We start from the raw sequence: 18,656 nt of genomic DNA, 5'->3' as shown, positions 1-18,656 counted from the left end.
TGTATCTAATATCAAGAATTCTTACAGCCATTATGAATTTCCATACATTTTTTTTGGTCTTTTATTCCTCCTTTACAGATGGGTTTAACCTGTGTGTGAAGTGACAGCCTATGTTAGACAACTTGGGCTGCTGATCTTTTCTGTGGATTTTGAAGAAAAATTCAGCCAAATTTATAGGCATTTGTTAGCTAACCCTTCAGCCACCTTCACTCTGACTGATTTTGTTGCTGCTCGCATTTCTGTATTTACAGCTAAGTACCAATTGCTGCCATCCTGAACTGCTGTAGGAGCTTCAGCCTCTCACAGTATTTTAGCTTTTGGCTGGGATGAGAAATTCCATTCCTACTTTACTATTCTCGGTTGGTTGAAAAATTACTCTTCTGTTTTTTATTGATTGGTTGATTTGATTTGTCTTATTACTTTATAAGACATTCAAGGCAGCGAACATACATAATACTCTTTCTCTTCCTGTTTTCCCCACAACAGAAACTCTGTTAGGTGAGTTTAGCCAAAAGAGAGCGATCGGCCCAAAGCCACCCAGTCAGCTTTCATGCCTAAGGTGCAACTGGAACTCCGTCTCTTCATTTCTAAGCCAGCACTTTAACCCAGAGGTCCCCAAACTCGGCAACTTTAAGACTTGTGGACTTCAACTCCCAGAATGGAGAATGGCTGGAGAATTCTGGGCGTTGAAGTCCCTAAGTCTTACAGTTGCCACGTTTGGAGACCCCCTGCCTTATCCAAACTGGCTCTCTAAAGCACACACAGCAAGCACATATATCAAGCTTTGTTTCTCATGCAACGTTTGAACTATTTTGAGTTTTGTTCCATTAAATCACAGCCATGGCAAAAATATTTGGGTGGAAAGTTTTGTCCTGAATGTGAATCAAATCAGATTTCCTATTATTTGTAACCTTGATTAGCATTACGCTCACATCTGATACATTTTTTTTAAAAAAAAGCATTATTATAGTGAAGTGTCTAACAACAAAAATATGATATGAATAATACAGTGATAATGCAATAAAAGATTTGTTTGTAATAGAGATTAAAATGTACTAAATTATACTGAAGATAGCCTAAACTTTCATACCATATAGATTCACAAGTGACTCAACTTTTAGATTGTTTAAATCTTTTAATCCTTGTATTTAGACCATATAGAAACATATGGCTCTATTTGTCATTTTTACAATCTAACAATGGATTGTACGTCAACACGGATTAGACTGGCCAACCAAGCAGCCAAATTATTGATTCAGATTATAATGTTTCAGTACAAGAACTAACTCTTCTTTTTTCTAATTTTTGTTCTAATGATAATAACTGCAAACACTACAATTTCTCATTGGAATACAAGATAATCATTACGGAGTTGGAAAAAACTTGAGAAGAAATATTCAAAATTAATTTTCAGATAAATTCTTTTAGTAGCAGAAAAAATGATTTTCTAAGGTTACAACAATGCAGCCTTGAATTTCAGAAGGAATTAATAGGAAAAAATACATTTTTGCAAAACTTGAATAACTTCAAATTTACTTAATCTATGTAGCCCTTTATGTATACTCTATAACACAGTTTTCATTGCAACAGATAGTTTGAAGTGTATTGTTAAATCTTGCTTTTAATATCCATTCTTAGTTCCTCAATGTATTCATAGTGGTGTTAAAGTTCATTACTTAAAGAAATTGTGTAGCTTTTTAAACCATTCTATAAAGAAACTGCTCAGTTGTCTTTCAGTATGTTAAATTTTATTATTGCATTAAAAGGACTGAATCTTAAGTTAAAAAGTCATTTCTTAAATTTCTCAAATATTTTTTGAACATCCATGGGACAGTATATTTAGAGTCACTCTACTCTCAGAAGAATCTTTTACTGATCTCATATCCTGAAAAGTAAAAGCCAAATGAATTACTTGTTAAGACATGGTAAATGAAATGACTTTTTTTTCCTGTAAGAAGAATAGTTTATATTTTTATCCTTAAAGTAAAATGGATAATTAATTCAGTTAAATCTGAGTGACACACAGATGAATTCAGTCGGAAGTAGTCCAATTTTATAAATATATGGCAGTTCTTGGCAAACGTAGATTATGTATTTCAATAATATTTGACTTAGCTTTCAGTAATTTTTGGAACTTGTAAATATTTAATAGAAACAATTTATTACCAAATGTTAATTTACTGTTATATTCTTTGAAAGGTCTCTTAGAAGTCAGATATAAGAATAAAAATATATGGATGAAGCCATCTTTGATTAAAAACTGTAAAGTGAAAACAACTCAGGATTTTTTCCCTTCAAAATATTAATCATAATCTTGAAATACACACACACACACACACACACACACACACACACACACACACACTGGACAGATGAAAGAAGCACATTACAGGTGTATACATATAATATTTGTCATTTGAGAGCTTTGGCTTTTGTGACTGGATTTCTTCTTTCTCCAAAACAAAGGAAAGAGGTGGGGGGGGGGGGAAGAGAATGGGTAGAAGATACCGTCTAAATAAAATGAAAAATAAATTGCTAAATACTCAGATTTGGGGGAAGTAATCTGCCTGTGTCAGTATTTTGGGTGTACCATAGCTAGTGGTGTATCTGTTAGGTAGATTTGATCCAGCATAGAATAACTTGAATACTCTTAGAATCAAATAAGAGCTTTGGTTGGACTTGTCTTCCAATCAAAATATGCTAAAGGTACTATTTCATTATTATTGAATGCTACATCACACTTTTCTATATTAATAAAATGCATTATGAGAAATTACATTTGACCAGAGTCATGGGGAATGATGGAAGTCAATATCTGTTGGAATTCACTATTTTAATGATTATGGCATATGGAATATTGAAATTTAAAGTGTGAGAGAACTTGAGTGCTTAGAGTATAACTGGTAAGGAACTTGAATTCAGTGAAATCAGAAAAAGTATAATAGTCAGTGTGTGTGTGTGTATGTATGTGTGTGTAAAACAAAGAAAAAGAAGAGTGAAGTAGATCATCCACATCACTTGTGGAGTGATATCGCTCAGATTTGGGAATGAAAATTATGAATATTTCATAATTAACTGAATTTGATTTATTTAGCTTGCTATGGGTGCATTTGAAAATAGGAATGAATAGATGTGATAATTATACATTATACTCCTATTAATGAAGATCTTAGAAAAACCAGATATGAATTTTCCTTTTTTTAATTTTTGCCTTGCTCTTATTATTTTTTGTAAGTAACTCAAAGCAATGAACATATATACTATTCCTTCTTCCTCCCATTTATTTTGGGAAACAATATAGTATAGCTCTTAACTTCCAGGATCTGGAAAGAAGTCTAATATTTAATCTCAGCCAAGTAGACTCGTTGTTGATCCTGGAAGTCATTCCATTTCAAGATTATTCCAAAATTAACTCTGGATGCAGGTCTTGGCATGGAACAGAAGCTACGGATGTTGCATTTGTGGATGACATTCAGCAGAACTTAAATGCAAAAGAATACAGCTCTCCTTTGTCATCCTGGATTTCCAAGACAATGGTTGCCTGAAGCCTCTTGCCATTTCACCTTGTACATTGTGCAGGTAATCTGAGTGGTTACCTTCTATACTATTCAATACATATTGAATTCCCTACTTCATGGCATAAATCTCTTCTTTTGAACCAATAAAAAAAGAAGTCCAGGCAGTTCTACCTTGATGACTGAGAATCTTCATCCACATATTTTACACAAACTTTAGAAGTGCGTATTTAAATATAACAATATTTTAAAAGTAATGTTGAAAAAAAATACAACTTTCCATTATTATTTCATAAACTTATGAGAATATAAAAAGGAAGTTATTCATTTTCTTCTTAAAATTGTGTTAGCAATTTTAAGGGAGAACATTAAATCTTTTACATCAAATACAAGTTGTGGTTTGCCATAATCACCATAAAATATGCATCTCGTAATTCAAATACTCAAATCTTAAACTAGAAATTCAGTTAAAACTGGATGCCAAAAATGTTTTGATTGTGAACAAGGTTGTTGCAACTTAGCAACCATTGAGATTCTCTTCTTCAAATGTTAAGTGGTGGATTTATTATATTTAATTGAGCCGAATTCTACTTGAAATGCTGCAAGACCATTCATTGGTCTCATCACTAGAAAATTGCATACTACTTTTGGAAATCTCAAATAAAGGGATATTTAGTTAAGTTTTTTTAACTTTAACACAAGTGACAACGATTGGCAGGTAGTACTTTAATATCTACCTCACTAAAGACAGAGGCAACATTTAGAATTCTAGCTTAGTTATAGCAATAAATATGGTAAAACTGTTTACAACATCAAGGATATTGTGTTCAATAAGGATGGGGTGAGGAGAAAGAAAGTCACATCAGAACACCAAGGCCTGTGAGAAAGGAGGCAAGGGTTTGAAGCAAGCTTCATATATATAAAATTATGAAATTATCAAACTGACTAAGACTGAGTTAAACTGTGATTTGTTTTTGTCTGAAGAAGGTTTAAATTCTATTATAGAACAAGTACAGGAGTTATAGTACAGCAAGAGTCTTATGTATGGAAAAATATGAACCTTGCATTCTTTTGGACTGCTTCTAAGATTCCCCTCAGGTATATGCAGTGATGGTATTCTACCAGTTCTGCCTGGTTCTGCCGAGCCGGTAGCAGCAGTGAGCAGCAGAGACAGAACTGGTTCTCTCCACTGCTCTGCTGTTGGGGGCCCCTGCCCTCCTGGGATCCCATACTCACCTTTATCCTATGAATTTGAAGCGCAGCTGCTTTGTGCGGCACAGAAGAGTGCCGCGCAGCACCTGCTGAATTGACCGGGATCGTGCAGGCTTGCAGGAAGTGAGTTAGAACCTGCACAAAGTACGTGTTTGGCATGCGCGTGCACACAAAGTGTGCATGCATGCATGCCCACCAAGCCACGCCTATCAAACCAGTGATAAAAATATTAGAATCCTATCACTGGGTATATGGGTCTACACAGAACTGCTTCTTTCACTGGCATTCCAGCAGAAATAACATGTGACAAACACGTCCAGCCTTCAAAGCAAGCACGTCTTTTCAGTATTTTGCTTACCTCTGTTAATTTGTGAACTAAATTAACTGCTCAGCTGTTTAAAAGACAACGAATGATTAATTTATACCAACAATTCTCTCTTATGCACACAGAAACTCACCAGTACACTTACACAAACATACCATAAATTTCTTTTTCCTCTTTCTAACCGAAGAAAGAAAACAGGCAGGAGGGGAAGGGAAGAAAATGTAATTATTTCTATTTCATTACCATTTTTGCTTGCTTGTTTTCACCAGATTTTTCTTGTGTCATGAGTAAATATGCCACACTTCACAGACCAGTGTTCTTATCCAGTAAATACAATAATTATAAGTCTGATTAACTAATTTCCTAAAACATCTTAAGGATATTAAGGATATTTAACCAGTATGGAAGAACTAGATATCATGTCCAATAGATATATGTTAACATTCCTTTGTATTTATTGCTATGTCCAAGGTACATAATGAAATATTTGTACACCTGCTGAGGAAACTGTAGAGCTAAAAATAGTTTGTTTAATTAGCCTTATGTTAAGATCATAAAAGACACATAAGAATAAAGATCAGACTTAAATATTTTTCCCAGCATCATCCAATTTATATCTTGCTGTCTTTACACTTAAATTCTGGCTAAAATTAGAATGCCTGCCAAGATTTCAAAGGAACCAAATAATAGATAGCTCTGTAGTTGCATGCATGATGGTAAATATTCATTTATTTATGTTCTAAACAACTCCTGAAACCAATATTTCTAATTATATGAAAGTTGCAGTTTGCAAAGGCAGAAACCATGGTCTGATCATCTCATAAAAAATTATTAGTGGCTTTATCAATATGTCTAATATACCTGTGAAATCCTAGAATATAGTTATTACATTTTAATTAAATTTTTAATCAAAAAATTGTCACAAATTCCTTTTCTCCTTACTGCTATTAAAATATATCCATTTAACATGCTTAATTGAGTTCTACTTTACCAGATCTAAAGGAATAATATAGTACTAACATAGGATTTCTTCATAAATTTTCAAAATTTCCTCAGCTTTTCGTTCCAAACTAAAACGAGAAAATCAATTTTTCTTTCTTCTATGAAGCACAGGAATGATAATCTGGTCACTTAAAGAGCTTTAGAAGCATCTCACATAATTCTTATTTGATGATTTGTTGATAATTTTTTTGGAAAAAAAAGTTTAAACAAATATATTTTGATCAATAAAATTTTGGGTTTTTTGATGATGTAGTAAAATATACTAGCTGAACGTTTTAACAGTTTTTGCAAAGGAATATTAATGTTATTGGAGTATGGTTTGATAAAAAGGTGCCCTGATTACAATTATCTAAACAATTAGCTAAGAATTGGGATATTAAAAGCTAAGCAAAACTATGTACTGCAAGGCATTATGTATTATGTATTCTCACTGGGTCATGTTTAACTGATGCTAAATATCAGCTAAATTAAATTTGCATATATCTGTACTATACAGACATCTCTACCGGGGTGATTGATTGTCAATTAAAGAGCCAAAATTACATTAAAGTCCCCAGCCACCATTGTATGGTCCAATTTTAAACTAGAAAACTTTAGCATAATAGCAATATCATTTAGACATATATATTGCTTCTTTGATGCTTTACAGCCGTCTATAAGTGGTTTACACAGTCAGTATATTGCCCCCAACAATTTGAGTCCTCATTTTACCCACCTTGGAAGGAAGGAAAGCTGAGTCAACCTTGAGCCGGTGAGATTCAAACTACTGAATTGCAGGTAGCTGGCAGTCAGCAGAAGTAGCCTGCTGTATTGTATTCTAAACACTGTGCCACCATATCTCATATGTAAATATTGGTGCGAAAAAATGGAGCTAGTGTTATATACCAAGGGTCACCAATCTTTTGGGCCTCAGGAACCACCAAACTCATAATTTTAAATCCCGCGGACTACTAATATGAATTTTGACTGACGGTGACCAGCTCATGTTGGTGTAAGAGAGAGAGATCTGATCTAACCTTGGAGGGCTGGCGATGATTCTCTCTCTCTCTCTCTCTCTCTCTCTCTCTCTCTCTCTCTCTCACACACACACACACACAAGTCTCACACACACACACATCCCCTCCAAGACAGCCACATTCCTAATCTGCTTTTCAGCTCCATTCTCGGGGAGAGAGGGGGGTGGGGGGAAAGGGGCTGACTTTTGGCTTCATGCAAGGAAAGCAGCAGAAGTCTTTCTTTCTTTCGCCCAAACTCTGCCAGAAATGAGTCCCTTGGAGCAGGGTGCCTTGCAGGGTCCCAAAGACTCATTTCTGGCAGAGTTTGGGGGGCGGGGGGGGGGAGAAAGAAATGTTTGCTGCTTTCCTTGCCTGCAGCCAAAAGCAGAAAATGAAAGAAGTGGACAGAAGCAGCCCAGTGGCCAGGCCAGGCGAGTGGGACAAGTTCCCTCCCTCTGCTCTTCCTCCCTCCCCTCACTACCTCGTGTTGTTCGCAATGCAAGTGACACAGGCCTTGTGTTCCCGCGGGCCATGTGGGCGGCACAGCGTTCTCTTCACGTGCAGCCTGGATTCATTGCTTTGGGGGGGGGTGTGCTCTGGGAGTGACATTTCTCTGCAGACCACCAAAATTTTCTCGCAGACCACCAGTGGGCCGCGGACCAACAGTTGGTGACCACTGTCTTAGAGGGGAAGAAAGCCCTCAAATTCTGGCGTGTTCAGCTTGGGGAAAAAAAAAATCTGCCTTGCATAGCCATCTCAGTCCTTGAAAGTTGCCTGAAACAATTAAGTGAAGTGGAGGGGTGTGGGAAATCAGTTTTATGATGGAAAAGCAGAACCCAAGTTAAATAGAAAATAACAGAAAACGGGGAAAAAAAACTTGTTACAAGTTACAAAAGCTAAAAATTCGCAGAAATTACAAAACAAGAATTTTAAAAATGGTAACCCATTGCAATAGAAGAGAAACAAAGGGGGAAACCCCTTAGAAAATCAGTGTGTGTGTGTGTGTGTGTGTGTAGGAAAAATATTCAGCAGTCAACGCAGAGCTGAAATATACTTCCAAGCAAGAGAAGACAACGACCATTGCATTATACTCCAGCTCCAACTTTTGAGAAATCTTTAAAGGCAGCCACAGGTGTAGCTGCAACTAGCTAACCCACCAAAGCTGGGAAACATACTTTCTAGCTGTAGCTTCCATTTCCTGCTCTTATGTTCCAAGTTGCAATTTTCTGCATGAGGTGATATTCTCCAAACAGGCCTTTAGACTCCCATGACTGCTTTCGTCAATCAAGGTTTCCACGTAAGTTTTTCACTGGGATTATGAAGCACTAAGCCTTTGCAGCACCCATGCCATGTAGAGCAATCTCTGGTAATAATAATACCGGGTAATATTATTTTCATCTGTTCTGAATCTTCCATTATTCATCCTCTCTAAATGATCCAGAATTCTCACACTGTAATGGCAAGAGAGCTTTGTCGCCTATATTCCCCAATACCATGCTTATTTATATCTTCAAGTTCACCTCTGTTGGATTGCTTTTTTTTTTTCTGCTTAAGGTAAACATTCCAAATATAACTTTAAAATATGGACTTATTTCAGCTGTTTGATCTTTTTATTTGTTTGTCTGTTTCAACATCTTCTCCACCTTCAATGAATCTTTTTTGATAAGCAATAACCTAAGCTTTGTAGATTATGCTTTATATTTTAACAGATGCAGGATGTCACTGTTTCATTGTCATTCCTAAGGAATGTTAACATAGTTGTTACACTTTTTTTTAAGTACACTCATCTCCAGAAGCCTAAGATCACTTTGTTTTGTGTTACGAGAGGTATATAAGATCTTTCTAATAATTGTTGATATTTTATAAGTACTGTGTGCTTAGTTTTATTTGGCATTTGCTGATCCTTAACCCATCCTACAGGCCTAAAGAGCTATGGTATAAAAGCTTTTTAAAAGACAAGTACTTGTTTATCACAGAAAGATAAATCCAAGATTATTTTTCTCACAGAATCAAAATAACAGATCTTTTATCATGGGGTGACAATATTAGACAAGGTAACTTCCTTCTATTTCTAAATCTTATTTGCAAACATAATGGCACACTTTATTCATTCATATTTTTTCTCTGTAGAATATTCTGAGTTTTTTTCCTCCCAAAGAGAAATATTGTCAAGTGGATGGAGGTGTTTTAATTCTACACTTCTTGTGTCATTGGGATAGCAATTAATTTTTCACACTGTAGTTATTTAATTCAGTAGTGGTTATTATAAGTCTAATACCAAGGGCTTCAGTTGATTCCCCCATGCCCACAGTGTCAAAGAGACAGAAAAATTATGTTAATTCCTAAAAGTCTTTAACAGTGTGAAACATGAAACCCATTATCATTTTTATATAGCTTCATTTAGATTATTGAGCAGAAAAACCAGTCCCTTACTAGTTTTCAAAATAGAAATGCAGAAGTATGACTAGCTTTAATGATTAGTGCCTTCTAAATTTTTGCCCTTCCCAGAAACACCGTTCTTACTTCACAAAACACACTATTAAATAGTCAAAAGTTGGGTTAAATTTTCTTTCTTCCATAGATCAAACGTAATATGGTCAAACCATCTCCAATGTGAGTATGATTTGAAGAGTAGTTTTGACCATATCTCCCCAAAAGTGTTGTAATTGTTTGAAATTCTGGTAAGTACAATCTCAACACTTTTGGACCTTTTCCCTCTATCTTTCCACACCTCTGAGAACAGAGGTGATAAGTATTTTAACATTCTAGCTTTTAAAATAGAATGTTATCCTACTCCAGAGAAAAGTGAAACACTTAAAATATGCACCCTAAGCACAAGCAAACACAGATACGCTCTGTTGTTGAATAATCAAGGCTTTCTCAATACCCTTATCTCTTGAGAACCAAAGTTCTCAAATGAGGACAAATTTAACCTTAATGGGCTGTTATTGAACTTTTGCATCTGCTTATCAATTCAGAAACAGTACAGTGACAGGTAGTATATCTCACTTGATTTGAGTAATGACATTGCCCCTTCATTCTCCTGATTTCTACCTTAAAAGCTCTTTTGTTTTTCCAGTTCATTACATTTGTCTATGTAGGAAGTTATGACCCACTAAGGTCAACAATATACCTGTTATTAAAACAGGCAAGGATCAGAATACAAACTATGACCTTAATTAACTTCAAAGTGAATTTCAACCATCTTAGTAGTTTGGGTGGGGGTTGCTCTTCCATTAAAAAAAGCGGAGAGGTCAGCACTAATTTTATGAAAGCCAGTATAGAAATATATAAATATGTAAATAAATTAACGTTCCACTACCCTCCTCAGACTCCAAATTCACTTCTCTCTTAGGCCCCAAATACCTACCTTCTTAGAATCACAGTTACAGACTCTAGAATCGGTGTCCTGTTGGGAAGAATAGAGAGATCATTGACTGCCAGCCATAATTATTAGTTGTCCAGGCAATAGGAGAGAAAAGGAGAAACATTGATAGGTACAAACAATGAAGTTGTTTGGTTCTGAATCATTCTATGCAATTGTGTGTTGATTTACTTCACACCCAAACCAGGGTTAATCCTGTTCAGAAAATTATTAGTCACCTTTGGGGGGAAATTGCTTTATAACAATAACCTGTGACATGATTTACTTCAAATTATACTGTGCAAAAGAGATACTTTAAATCCACCTACAGTTGTTCTAGGAACTTTTGGAAAAGTCTTTCAATTATATACTTTGATTTTAATAAAAAAAGTGTATAGTAAGTTAGAACAATAGCATTTCCATTCTTAGTGGCTCAAAAATCTGTTTGTACAATGCTGGTTTTAAAACTTTTTCCCCCTTTTCAATATATTGTTGTAAATTATAATACATTATTTTGATATAATAATTTTTATACAGTACTAATTAACATTATTGACATTCTATTGTGTAGAATAAATAACTTGGAGTATTAGAAATAAGAATACAATAAAATTATAGGTATTAATCATCAGTTAGGATATGAATGTTAGAAGCATTTTACAAAGGAATTATTGAGTCTGTCATCTGCACCTCTATAACTGTCTGGTTTTGTTCTGCAACCCAACAAGACAGACACAGACTTCAGAGGATAATTAGGACTGCAGAAAAAGCAATTATTATTAATATAGCTGGAAGGGACCTTAGTGGTCTTCTAGTCCAGCACCCTGCTCAGGGGAGGAGACTCTATACCATTTCAGACAAGTATTTCAGAGCATCCACGACTTTTGGAGGCAAGTTGTTCCACTGGTTAACTGTCCTCACTGTTCGGAAGTTTCTCCTTAATTCCAGGTTGCTTCTCTCCTTGATTAGTTTCCATCCATTGTTTCTTGTCCTGCCTTCAGATGCTGTGAAACTTGATCAGAGAACAAGAACAAAAAAAAGATGTATTTTCCTCTATAGCTCAATCTAAAGTTGTAAGATAATGCAGTAGAAATAAGCTTCAGATATTTTGCAAATTCAAAAATAGGAATTCTGGCAGTGAGAGTATCTAACATACACTTTTTATGCATCTGCTAATTTACCATATTCTAGAAAACAAATAGGAGCGTGATGGCTCACATGGTTAGGATGCTGATTTGACAATTTGCAGAGCCGCATTTGAAGCTCAAGTCTGCTGTATGTCAGGTTGAGCTCCCATCATTCGCTCAGCTCCTGCCAAACCAGCAGTTCAAAAGTATGTAATGCAAATAGAGAAATAGGTACCACTTCAATGGGCTCATTAATGGGGAGATGAAAGGAATCCCGAACTGGACATCCCACAAGCAATAGTGATGTCACTGGCAAAACCTTTCACCATGGAAGCGCTTTGGTGCTTCCAACACGGAAATAGGTTAGTAATAAAAAAAACCAAATGTCTTTCTTTAAACACCATTTTGTAGAATCAATGCTCTCTTTTTACATGTTGGAATCTATTGAATTTATAGATTTTGTGCATATTAATTTATTATTTGAAACAAATAACGTTGATCACTTAAATATGATTTTCTTTATTCTTAATTTAAATATATAAATATGCCAGGCCATTGGATAAGCAAATAAAAATTATTTCTATCAAATTTAATTGCAAAACTATACAGCATTGAAGTTTGACAGTAAGTGCTTTGTCTATTTCACATTTAAAGTTTGGAAAGTACAATTTATAGGAAGAATTTAGAGAAAAGTTTGGTCTAGTGGTTAAGGCAAATGCTTAGTTTAGTTTAGTTTAGTTTATTGCCATTGCACCTTGTATAATGAAATTAAATACCATCTTCAGTGTACAATTTATGACTATCAAAATAAACACAAACATACATTTCTCACATTCCACACATTGAATTGAAAACTCCTGATATTGCATTAATATTGCACTGTACAGTAGAATTCAATTGAGTTACTGCCCTGGGATAGAAGCTGTTTTTCAGGCTATTTGTCCCTGTTATTATCCTTTACCATCTGCCAGATGGTAATAGTTCAAAAACAGGGTGCCCAGGATAAGATGGATCTTTGAAAATGTTTTGAACTTTCTTAAAGCAGCAGGAGCAGTAAAGCTCTTCCAAAGAGGGGAGAGGGCAACCAATGATCAGAAGACCCTCTGGAGTGCTTTCCTATCTACCACTGTGCAATTGGCAAACCATACAGAGGTGCAGTAAGTTAAGATACTCTCTATAGTGCAGCGGTAGAAGGTCACCAGCAGTTTCCCATTCAGTTGTTGTTTTCTGAGAAGTCTCGGGTAGTATAATCTCTGTTGGGCCCTTTTGACCAGGGCTGCAATATGGGCACCCCACATCAGGTCCTCTTTTAGGGTAACACCCAGAAACTTAAAACTGGCCACTTGCTCCACTGGGTCTCCATTGATAAGCAAGGGTGGATGTCTGATCTGTTCCTTCTATAGTCCACTATAAGTTCCTTGGTCTTACTTGTGTTGAGGACCAAGTTATTGACTCCACACCATGAAAGCAGCCAGTCTACCTCATCTCGGTAGGCAGACTCATCGCCCTCTGAGATGAATCCTACCATTGTTGTATCATCAACCTGGTAACCTGGCAATTCTAAGGCATGAAAGCAGTCTGGGTACTGTGGGCCAGTCCCTCTCATCCCAGCCCACAACATCAGGCCTGGTCATCAAACCATGATCAATTCCTGTGGCAAATTTCCAAAAGGAAAGGAAAATGCTTTCAGAAAAGCACAAGGAAAGGAAAAAAAGGAACTATTTGATACAAAAATAGTCTTGCCAACTAAACAAAAGTAGTCTTGCTAACTAAACAGATTTCATAAGGTTAATCATAAAATATGAGGTAATTATGAATGGATATTATTCTTATAAAATGGACAGAAGGGAGGGAAATGGTTGAACAGTGTGATGGTTCATAACAACAACAAATTCTTCATCAACAATATTTTGAGCTCTAACTGTACAACATTTATAACTGTCCATTTATTTAAATTACATTAAAGCATTATTTTTCTTTTTCTTTTTTTAAAAAATTAAAATAACTTTTTACAAAAATAGTAACTTGTTTTTTGATAGAATTATTATTAACATATTCCTTTACAAACAGGTTAAAAAAATTCCTAATTTTTCCTAAATATATAAACAAGAAATATCAATGCATGTCTCAAATGCCATGTCAAATTTGGAGGAGATAAGAGAAATATTGGTCCATCCATAATAAAAATGTTATTTTTTTCATAAACATTTTGAAACTAAGCATGGTTTGAGCATCATTTCTCGTCATGGTAATTTCATAACCTAATAGCCCCTCGATATGCTCTAATGTTGTACTATTAAAAGTTCTGACCAGTCCTGCCAAGCCCCCAAGCCATGGTCTCAGAACCAGTAAAGAAAAAATTTGAATCCCACCACTGCAGGGAAAGATCACCAGCCAAGAGGGGACTACATATATTTGCTTGCAAAATGTCTATACATAAAATAGGAAATTAGCACAATTTCACAACCTGTTTTTATTTTTTTTTATTTTTGCTTTCAGCCTCTCTGAGGCCAAGTGGTTTGGAGTCAGACTATTAGTCTGAGAAGGAAAAAGATGTCCAAAGTTCTGGGGTATATTTTTTTCTTAAAAAAGAGAAAACTCTCAAATAAATTTTACGCCTCGTATTGGAAAACATAAGTACATATACTCATATACAGCTGTTGGAAGAGGATGGTTTTTTTTATTTACTTTACAAATAGGCAGGTTAAAAATAAATAAATTAATACCTTGCTGCCATTGAGTAAAATAAATATTGCTCTTCAACTTCCTTCATAGTCATTCTTTTTCTTACTTTCTACTCCCATCAAAACAAAGTATTCTAAATGTTGATAGAATCTGAAATTGCAAAAAGAAACATTGGTTTAAGAATGCAACTTAGATTTTCATGACATATCTATAATTTTATTTTGTTTCCCCGAATCTTCATTTCTTTGACTTTTTAAATCTTTAAATAGTGTGTGTGTGTGTGTATGCACGCGCCATTATTTTCCTAATATCACCCAGATTTTCCCTTTTCATCTCTCTTTGTAAAACGTTGCTGTGTTTTACTTTAGCTTACAAGTTTATGGCTCCTTCTTTCCTCATTACTTTTTTCTACATATCAATGTATAGCAATATTAATAGTGGCTATCTGTTTAATAGCAATATCACTAGAGGGCAGCATTGATTAAATTAGCCTCTTGAATAATGAGAACATAAACTTGCATTTTGAAAGCAGAGGGAAAAATATCTGATATAAATCCAGGTACTTTTCTGTTGTACATGGATCGAAGGAATTCTGCATTTTACAATATCCTTACATTATCTATAAAATATGGTGCCTACGTCTCATCTTTTTAAACTGTGCTGTTATTTTTTTTAAAACCTGTTTAAGGTCAGAGAAGGTAAAACTGCAATAAAAGTTATAAGGCTGGGAATCAGTAAGTATTTAATTTATTTGTAAAATATAAAATTAAGATATTAACCCAGTTGTTCTTATTGCTTTACAGGTCTCCTGACAAATGCAGCAACGAAGAAATCTTGTAGGAGTTTTTAGGCTTGGTGTGAGCTACATTCCCTAATCAAGTTTCACTGCTGTGGTTCATCCATTTTACATCATCAATTCAACTGTCTATTTCTCTGTATTTCATTGAAGAAGGCATAATTCTACATTATGAGCTAAAAGTCTGTTCTACCCTATTAAAGAAAGTTGGACTAAGGAATCAAGATCTAAGAGGAAGGCTTGGGCGTTAGCAATACAACAGACAAAACCACAAGTTCACGGTTAATATCGCATCTGAGTTAGTTCCACTGCTAGACTTGATGTGTGGTTACAATAATCTGAAAAGTCAACTAAACTGAGGAGAACTCATCCCAACCAGCCTTAGAGAAGACTGTTTTGTCTACAGAAGGACACTAAGGTATTGAAGACAATTTTTCTTGTGCCCTAGACTGCCTGAATTGCTTTTATTTTCTTATGTTTCAGTATATACAATAGACCAAAGAGCAAAATCTATTTTAAAGTGGACACGACATTACTGTGACCAAGATTGTTTAGATTCAACAGTATGGAGGCCACCCTGTACAAATTCAGTTCACTCTGTGAGGAAACGTTACTTTCCAGCAAAAGCCTTTATGGGACACTGCAGAAGAAGCTGGAGCTACTCTTGGAAAAAAGTACCCTAAAAATCACAAGGGAACATGGAGAGATTATGACCAATCTGAAAGAAGAAAACAGAACTTTTGATTCAAAACAAGACAAACTGTCTACGCACCGTTTTACTCTGTGCTTAGATTGACTTATCGTACTAAAATCATTCTAAGTTTAACCAGTTCAACATGCCTCTTCTATGGTTCCATTCTTTGATCGTTAAAAGTTGGATAATACAGTATTTGCAAAGAGCATGTTTGGTCATCTGTGGCCTATGTCTCATCCGATACATTTAGCGCCAGAAAGCAAATCCAGGGGGAAGGGGAGAGGGGAAAGTAACACTTGTTTGAAAGAGATCATTAAATGTATTTTGAAAAGCCTAAAGTTATATATTTAACAGTTTTTATATGTTGTATATTTGTAGAAAATCCTATTTAACAATTAACGTGGACGGTCATGACAAAAAGGTTCAGAGTTGGGTTGTTGTTTTTATTACTTCAGTTGTCTCTGAAGTGACTGATGTAGTTTGCTTTCTTCCATTGGGACATTCTGGATGTAAAGCATGACCAGAGAGGAATCTGTAGAGAAGCAAAGAATAATGGTGTTTATATTACATAAATGCATTCAACCATTGCACTGTTGGAAGGCTTTCTTTCTCTCTTCTCTTCCTCTCTCTTTTCTCTTTGTTTCTTTTCTTTTTGTTTTCTTTCTTTCCTTCCTCTTCTTTTTTCCTTTTTCCCCTGGGAAGGGAGTGATAGTCTTTTAAATGCCAGCAAAACAGTGTAAAATAGTTGAATCGTATTACTTTCCATACGGAGTTGCATTCTTTCTCTCTCTCTCCCTACCACGCCACCTCCTCCCCCTTTCCTAATTTAGCTCCTTGATCAAGACCTTTTTTTTTTTTACATCACGTTTTTGAAAACTCCCTTATTCAATATTACGGTAGAAAAAATGTTACAGGAAAGTGGTATTTTAAAAAGGAAAACAAAACAAAAAAAAGGAAAAGCATTGGTACCTTCAAATATAGTATCTCCTTTTTCTATAAGTCTGGCTCATGGTGATATGATCAGGTCAAGAGATGGTCTTACTTCTTCCCCCAAAAATATTTGTCAATATTAAACTTATTCCCAATGTCCACTGTAGTATACTACCTAAATACTCCAATTAACTTTTAGTATTATGCTAGTTCTATGCTACTAAAGAAAAGTGTATAGGGATTGTTCAAACAATCATAGATAAGAGGGATGGGGGGAAAATAGTTCATTTAATCAAGACCTCTCCCAGTTTTCAATATAATTTTATTGCACAAGTTGAGGAAGTCATGAATTATAGGTGACAGTGTCTATGAATAAAACATATGTGATGATGGTCTTAATTCATTGTAAAAGTTCTGATCAGTGTCCAGGTAGCAATTAAAGCCCAGCCACTTGAAAAGTATTATGAACTGACTGCACTATAAATGACCAGTGTCTGATTTAAAATGTCATGCAATAAATGATGGTAGATACTTCACCTGTATAATAAGAATTGGAGCGCCACATCCCTCATTCTACTGTTACTATATATTTTTTTCTTTTTTCCTTTTTTTGGAGGGAATGTAGTAGCCTTATTTAGTCAATACTGAACAAAACTTAAAATGTTTCAACTTTTTTTTGTTGCTTTACAGTATTCAGTTTTGTGTTGGTTCAGCTAAATTATGAAAAAATAAAATCATTTTATAAGTGAGATTTCTGGTCACTGCTGATGAAATGAGGCAATAATTCAAAGGAGGGAGGGAAAGGTAAGAAAAGGATCCTGTGAGATAAAATAATTTATTTGGGGATTGAAAGGACAAGATTTATCAGGATTATTCCTGTATTGTGCTGAATATGATTATCAATAAAAAGTGATGACCAATTTTCTACGATTTAAAATATTGAACTGCAATTAGTGATAAAGTTGTCAGCAAATATGTACATTTAAGGGATTGCAGTATTTGGGCCCTGTAAAGGTTATTTTGAAAGTTACTAAATGAGTTTTTCCTCTTACCTGCTCTTCCTGAACAATCCTACTATTTGACTTGTGCATTTAGTTTCAATAGCATAAGTGCAGATTTTTCCCAAGCTTACCTATGACACGCTGTTGCTTTAAAGATAAATCTGTGTAAACAATGTACTTACTGATGGATGGAGAATGGATGGATGGATGAACCTAAGATTTCAAAATCACATCATTTGAAAAGTTCGTATTGCATTTCTGAAAACAAACTTCTCCTCCTTTCCTTATTACCCTGAAAGGTAATGACAGGTTAGTAGGTTTTTGTTACAGTTTATTGTATTGTTAGCCTAGAAAAGAAGGATACTGGAAGCTTTCTAATTTTTTTAGTATATTTTTTTTATCATTCTGAATCCTCCATAGCTTCCCACATATGCCCACTCTGAAACAGCCCAATGGGAAAGTAGCCTCTGGCATTTAACTAAAATTTGAAAGCCACCGGAGTCAACTGACCATTGGTGAGATGTCACTGTATTACCATAAGTTGCTATGACAGAACATTCACACATACTTTTTGGCCATCTCAACATTGCAGTGCATTGTTTGACCAGGCAAACTCTTATAGTTTGAATTTGAACCTGTGAGTCACATACACTGCAGGCAAATACACTCTTTTATTTATTTGCAGTAATAAAATATTTGGATTCATTTAAGAGAAGTTTAAAAAAATCTTACATTATCCTTGATAGTTGCTGTGGAAATTCGGTGTTGACATTCCTCTGTCAATGCACACATCTGGGAGTCTGGATTTAACAGGACGGCTTCTGTTTCTGGACAACTTCCTCCAGTATTATTCTGGATACTTGTTTATAATCTTATGAAAATTATTCTTCCTGGCAGGACTGCCTTTGTTCAGACAGGCCAAGAAAATCAGTGCTAAATGCCTGTCAGGTAAGTTAAAATAAGGTAAGCGTTTGAGGGAGAAGAACAACTATATTATAGGAAGTACATGA

At 35.1% G+C, this 18,656-nt stretch overlaps 1 protein-coding gene across 1 annotated transcript in view; it reads left to right on the top strand.

The window, feature by feature from the left end:
- Nucleotides 1–17,565, top strand: part of TAFA5 (TAFA chemokine like family member 5) — a 311,537-nt gene extending 293,972 nt beyond the window's left edge. The window contains 2 exon segments of the mRNA XM_087934142.1: nt 15,029–15,102; nt 15,105–17,565. Coding sequence (XP_087790268.1) covers nt 15,029–15,102; nt 15,105–15,196 — 166 coding nt within the window. The 3' untranslated portion in view covers nt 15,197–17,565.
- The last annotated feature ends 1,091 nt before the right edge of the window (nt 17,566–18,656 follow it).

The sequence above is a fragment of the Pseudonaja textilis genome, chromosome 5, assembly GCF_049901715.1.
Source record: "Pseudonaja textilis isolate UNSWEBS1 chromosome 5, rPseTex1.2, whole genome shotgun sequence".
Classification (NCBI taxonomy): domain Eukaryota; kingdom Metazoa; phylum Chordata; class Lepidosauria; order Squamata; family Elapidae; genus Pseudonaja; species Pseudonaja textilis.
This window is presented reverse-complemented; position numbering and strand designations above follow the sequence as displayed.